Here is a 5,984-nt window from a genome sequence, read left to right as displayed (position 1 = left end):
GAGAGAGTGAAGTGCTCAATTTGCACTTCATTGAACATGTCAAATCCTTTTGGAGGAAAAGGTAGCACTACCATTCAAAAGCAAGCATTGGCTATCCATAATGCCTCCGAGTTGCATAAGTTAGCAGTTCAGCGCAAAAGCTTTATGGCTGGTGAAAATGTAAAGCATATTGAAAAGCATGTGGAACTTATGGTAGACAATGAGAAGTGTAGAATTATTAGTGTTATACAAATCATGTATAGGGTTGCCATAAAGGACATGTCTTTAGAAGCATTTGAAGATGAATGTAAATTTCTCATGTATATGAAAACTCCTAGCATGCCTCTTTCTTGCGAGTATTCAGCTTATATCAATCCATCCTCTGGAAAAGATTTTCTCTCAGCCATGTATATGGTATATTGGGAACAACTTAAGGAGGAGATTGGGCGCAGTCCGTTTTTTTCTATCATTGTAGATGAAAGCACTGATAGAAGGTTTGAGAAGCATCTCATCCTTTATATCACATACTTAAAGGATGGTGGTGTAGGCTCTCCTAAAACCTCCTTTGTGAAACTCATTGGTATTGATGATGGAAAGGCTCAATCCATGTATGAAGGCATTATGAAAGTGCTGCATCAATTAGATCTTCCACTTTCTAAGATGGTTGCTATGGGCTCGGATGGTGCTGCGTCTATGGTTGGAAGAAGATCTGGATTATTTGCAAAGCTTTGCAAGGATGTACCACATTTGCTTGGGGTACATTGTATTGCCCATAAGGAAGCACTTGTAGTTAAAGATACATGTGAATGCTTTGCAGAGATTAGCTATGTGGATAGCTTTGCTAACAAAGTTCGAGAATGGATAGGAAATTCGTCTCTTCGAAGAGCCGAAGTGAGCAAGCTCATGCTTGCCTTTTTACCAAGAAATTACGAGATAATGAGAATTCATGGTGTGAGATGGTTGTCGCGTGGAAATGTCATGAAAAGGTATACATTTGATTAGTTATTAGCTTTAGATTAGATTAATTCTAATTTTATTCTTGTTTTTTAAAAAACTTAGTTGTTTTGTCATTGTAGGTTGGTAAAAGTGCTGCCTATATTGTTGGAATGTTGGAAGACAAAGTATCCAGCAATGTATAAAAAAGCAACAAATTTTCAATTGCTATTTATTATTCATTTCATGGCAGATGTACTTAAAGAAACTAATGTATTGAGCCAAAAATTTCAGGAAAATGATTGTGACATTACAATGATTGGAAGAGAGATAGATGTGCTTATCAATCTCTTGAAGGGTTGGTATTTGACTGATACATTTGCAAATGGATCTAAGTACTTAACTAGCTTCATTAAGGCAACAAACAATGGATTGTTCTCAGTGAAAGACAAAGAAGGTGTTATACATCTACATGTGTTGCAATTCACGTCATTAGTGGGCAAAGCACAAGAGATCACTTTTGATGAATGTACATGGTTAGCAAAGGCTTTTATTCACAGGTTGATAATCAACTTTGATGAAAGGTTTCAAGATCATCACTTGTTCAATGCAGCAAAGCTATTTTCTCCTAAAAACTATTCCAAAGATCCACAAATTTGAGGCCAATCAGTTCGACAATATCTCTCTCAGCTTTGCGAGAAATTTGGTAAAGGAGAGAGGTCTTTGATTCAGCCCGAGCAATGTGAAGGTGAGTTGCAAAGATTTGTTCTATATCTCTTTGAATCCTATCCCTCAAAGGGACTTCTTGAAGCTTGGAGACAATGTGGTGGGGAAATAGAATGGATGCAAATGTTTCCTGCTTTGTACAAGTTATGGCAGATTGTGGTAGTCCTACCTGCAAGTTCAGCTGCTTGTGAAAGAGGGTTTTCAAAACAGAATCGTGTTAAAAGTGATGAGAGATCATGTTTATCTCTCACCACTTTAGATATGCTCATGTTCATGTCTCTTTCTTCTCCAGAAAACTTGGAAGAAGTAGATTGGAATTTGATTTTTGAGGTATGGAAAAATATGAAGGTGAGACGCACTCAAGCTTTAGGGGCATCATAAGAAGTAACAACAATAACTTTTGGATATTATACTATGTCATGGGCATTGTACAAGAACCTTTTGTAATCACTTTAACATTTTGTTGGCAACTTGCGGGCCAAAAATGCTTGGAAGATGCTAGAACAAAGAGTATCCAAAGAATGAGGTAATATAGGATAGACTGATTTGGGAGTTTCACTATCGACCATCCCGATCGGATTTCCCATGGGATGTTTGGGGAGGGGCCTAAATTTATATGATATGCAATGTACATGCCCTCTTATGAGTACTACGACAATAGAAATTTTTTGTAATGATCTTTAACATTTTTTTGGCAGCTTACCTAAATTTATATGATATCAAATATACATGTTCTCTCTTTTTCATGTATTTAAGTCTATTTGTAAGTGCTTTAAAAAGTCTATTTAAGTCAATTTGTAAGTGCATATATAATCTAATCCAACTTTACTTGTGTTATATGTGGATTCGACTATTCTAGTCTTATACTACAATATATGAGAGTTGAAGTAAACTTTTAAAAAGCATCCTTCAACTTAGAAATGCTCATAAAAAATGTACTTATCTAATGAAAGTTAACCCTTATTTTTAGCCATCATTTTTGAAGTGCAGACTCATTTTTGCCCTTCAAAAAGAAAAGTCATGGTACCCTTCAAATTTGAGGGCTGCCTGGAGGCATCCTTTTTCAGTAAAGGGCGAGTAAGATAATGAACTTCCAAAGCCATAAGATCTCATTACAGTGATGAATGGCGAATGAGAGACACTACACAGCGAGAGAGAGAGAGAGAGAGAGAGAGAGAGAGAGAGAGAATGTAGATTGACGCTGTCAACTTGACATGTGCTTATAGGTCGTTAGACACACGAGATCGAGCAACATATTGGGCGCACTCAGCCAGGCAAATGTGCACCGATGAGGCATTTAAGAAGCAGAGAAGAGACACTCGGGAGAGCTCAGAAGGTATTCTTAGAGACCCCTCCAGTCTTCTGCAGCTGCGGCATGACCAGTTACGCCACAGTAGAAGCTAGCTAGCCAATTCTCTCTCTCTCTCTCTCTCTCTCTCTCTCTGTGTCGGCATGAGCAAGCTATTTTGCTGAGCAGTGCAACAAGTGTATGTCTTGTCATCATCGGGGCTAATATTGTATAGTGATATACATACTAAGTAGGACCTTAGAAGATAAGAATGGGGCGCAGCCCGTGCTGCCGCAAGTCGGAAGGGGTAAAGAAAGGCCCTTGGGAGCCAGAAGAAGACGAGAAGCTCGTCTCCTTCATCTCTCAGTATGGACACGGCAACTGGCAAGCTCTACCAAAGAAATGCGGTAAGTTGAAGGGGAGGGGGCAGGCACAGAGAGAGAGAGAGAGAGAGAGAGAGAGAGAGAGAGAGAGGTGTGGCTATTTATTTCTTTTAATCTCATGATAAGTTCAGTTTATCTTTCATTGCCCCAATGAGACTTATTTCTCCTTTCTAATGACTAAAATTATAATGATGGTGGTGGTGATGATAGTCTCCTTGCTTATGTGGATTTATGATGATCATGATGATGCAGGCCTCCTCCGGTGCGGCAAGAGTTGCCGCCTCCGTTGGACCAACTACCTCCGACCTGACATCGTACGGGGGGGGGTTTCACTCCCTCTGAAGAGCAAAAAATCATCCAGTTACATGGCCTTGTAGGCAACAAGTGAGCACTCAATCATCAGTAAACCTCCATCATTGTGATTTTTAGCGTAAGGGTCAGCAATTACACTGATCTTCATACTGGTACTAATATCAAATTGTAGGCTAAAGATTGCAGATTTGATTCTAGTGCTCACTAATAGTAATCTCATCAGTGCATCACCATATAGCTGCGCTGCCATTATGTTCATTAGCTCACTAATTATGGCTTGATCTAGCTATTGGAATATGTGAATCAGTGGAGGGGTGTCAAGTCAAGGCTAGCTAAGGCATTACAAATAATTTCTCAACAAGCTTTTCTGAACTCTCCAGTCTCAGCAACCTCTTCTGGATTCTGAGCCCCAAGTCCTGCCTTAATGAATCTCTTCTGAATTGTGAGCCCCAAGTCCTCAGAATCCCCTAAGCCCTGCCCTAATGAACATCTTCTGGTTTCTGAGCCCTAATTCCTGAACCTAATGAACCTCTTCTGGATTTTGAGCCCTAAGTCCTGCCCTAACGAAGCTTTTGCCAACATTCCATAACAATCAATAGGCTACAAGATTCTCAAGGCAATCAACAGAAACTGTTCACCGAGTGTCAAACTTCAACTGTTTTGTTGATCTGCTGTTTACAGGTGGGCATTCATTGCTTCCCACCTTCCCAAGAGGACGGACAATGAGATCAAGAACTATTGGAACACAGTGCTGAAAAAGAGGCTGCGTAACCTGGGGCTGTACTTCTCAGACGCTACGCACAGCCAGATCAGTAGTGCGATCGAGAACTTTAATTCCTCCACTAAAAATAAGCAGTCCCTTAATCACTCCCCTAATCACCCTACCGCAAAGAATACATGGCAGTTACCACAGCAGCACAGATTACTCAGCATGAGCAGTAAATCAGCAGGTATAAGTAGTGCCCGACACATTAATCAGGACAACGCGGCAAAGAACTGGAAGACATATATTAGAAGAGACACAGCGAGCCACCTTGCTCAGTGGGAGATGGCGAGGCTGGAGGCAGAAGCAAGGCTATCCGGCAAGCAGTCGACATATGCGAGGAGTCATGCGAATCTGCCTAAATCCGATTGGAGTAGCTTCCATTCCGGCTCTAGCCTCATCCCTAATGTATCTCCTCTCAGTAACCCTTCTGCAAATTCCAGTCTGATTGCGCTGCAACTCTCCCCCAGCACCGATGCGATTAACCTCATTAATGCCAGCGGCGGCCTGGCTATGGCCTCATCACAGCAGCAAAATATAATCAGTATGATTGACGACTCCCAGAATGACGATCATGCCGGGCTGGATGGGGTCGTGATCGATAGTGAGTTAGACCTGATCGATAATGGTAGGTTAGACCAGAATATTCGCAACATAAGCGGGCCGGATGTATACTCATCCGCCAGCGAGAACATGAACGTGATCAATGCAAGCCCGGCTCTGGCGCCGCAGCAAAATGATATAGGTGCTGTCACTGATACAGGCGATGGCAGTCATGATCACGTGAAGCAACAGGCAGAGATCATTCATGGCGAGCTACTCGAGCAGACCATCAGTGACATCATCAACGGTGGCGCCATGAATGACCTCCAGGAGTTGCTCTTGGATACTGCGTCCTCATCCGTTGCCTCTCCCATCTTCCCGCGTGACAACGCATCCGTGGAGTCATCCTGCAATCAGACGTTGACACCTGGCATACAACAACTTAAAGAAGCCCTTCAGGACTGGCTTCTTGATAACAGCGATCATATGGACGACTTGCTCGACATCAATTTCAGCTTCCGAAGACGCTCCCACACCTGATCACAGTAACACCAACCAGCTGTAATACTGATGATCGTTGTACTAGATCAATTAGTACCAATTCTAGTGGCTCTACCCAACTAATGATGGTATTTGTAACAATACTAATACTTGCCCTGATCCTTCCATATTTTTCTAGCAACTAGCCAATAGAGCACTATGGTGAAGAAGTTGCTACAACACTAAGCCCCTTTTTCTCTTTCCATTCCCCGCTCCAAGTTTAATTTCAAATTTAGTATCTATTTTTCCTGGAATAATGGCCATATAGCTAAAATTTATTTTTCTTCTGTAATGTCCATTTAGCTCATTCCTATTTTACCAACCCTATGAACACTTTCACTTGCACCTTTGTGCAAAAATAGTGAGATTTGCCAATGGAATTGTAGCCTACCACTTTGAGTGTTGCTTCAGTGTTGTGAGTGTGTGAGCTTAAATCCTAGGTTTTCATTCCTTCGTGGTGCAATATCTATTCATGTCCAAAAATGGTGAAACTCTAATCACATGCTCATGAAAAGAC

The 5,984-nt window shown here is 41.4% G+C and overlaps 1 protein-coding gene and 1 pseudogene across 1 annotated transcript; both read left to right on the top strand.

The window, feature by feature from the left end:
* The first annotated feature begins 478 nt into the window (after window positions 1–478).
* On the top strand, window positions 479–3,042 carry LOC148019069 (uncharacterized). Its single transcript, XM_087701298.1, has 4 exons — window positions 479–965; window positions 1,056–1,112; window positions 1,207–1,448; window positions 2,865–3,042. The coding sequence occupies exons 1-4, from the start codon at window positions 837–839 to the stop codon at window positions 3,040–3,042; spliced, it is 606 nt and encodes a 201-aa protein (XP_087557424.1). The 5' UTR covers window positions 479–836.
* On the top strand, window positions 2,756–5,754 carry LOC148019068 (uncharacterized; annotated as a pseudogene).
* Window positions 5,755–5,984: the final 230 nt, after the last annotated feature.

Source organism: Lygodium microphyllum, chromosome 20 (assembly GCF_053477565.2).
Source record: "Lygodium microphyllum isolate KBCC chromosome 20, Lygodium_microphyllum_v1.1.10, whole genome shotgun sequence".
NCBI classification, from domain to species: Eukaryota; Viridiplantae; Streptophyta; class Polypodiopsida; order Schizaeales; family Lygodiaceae; genus Lygodium; species Lygodium microphyllum.
The sequence above is the reverse complement of the archived record's forward strand: the minus strand, read 5'-3'. Positions and strand labels throughout refer to the sequence as shown.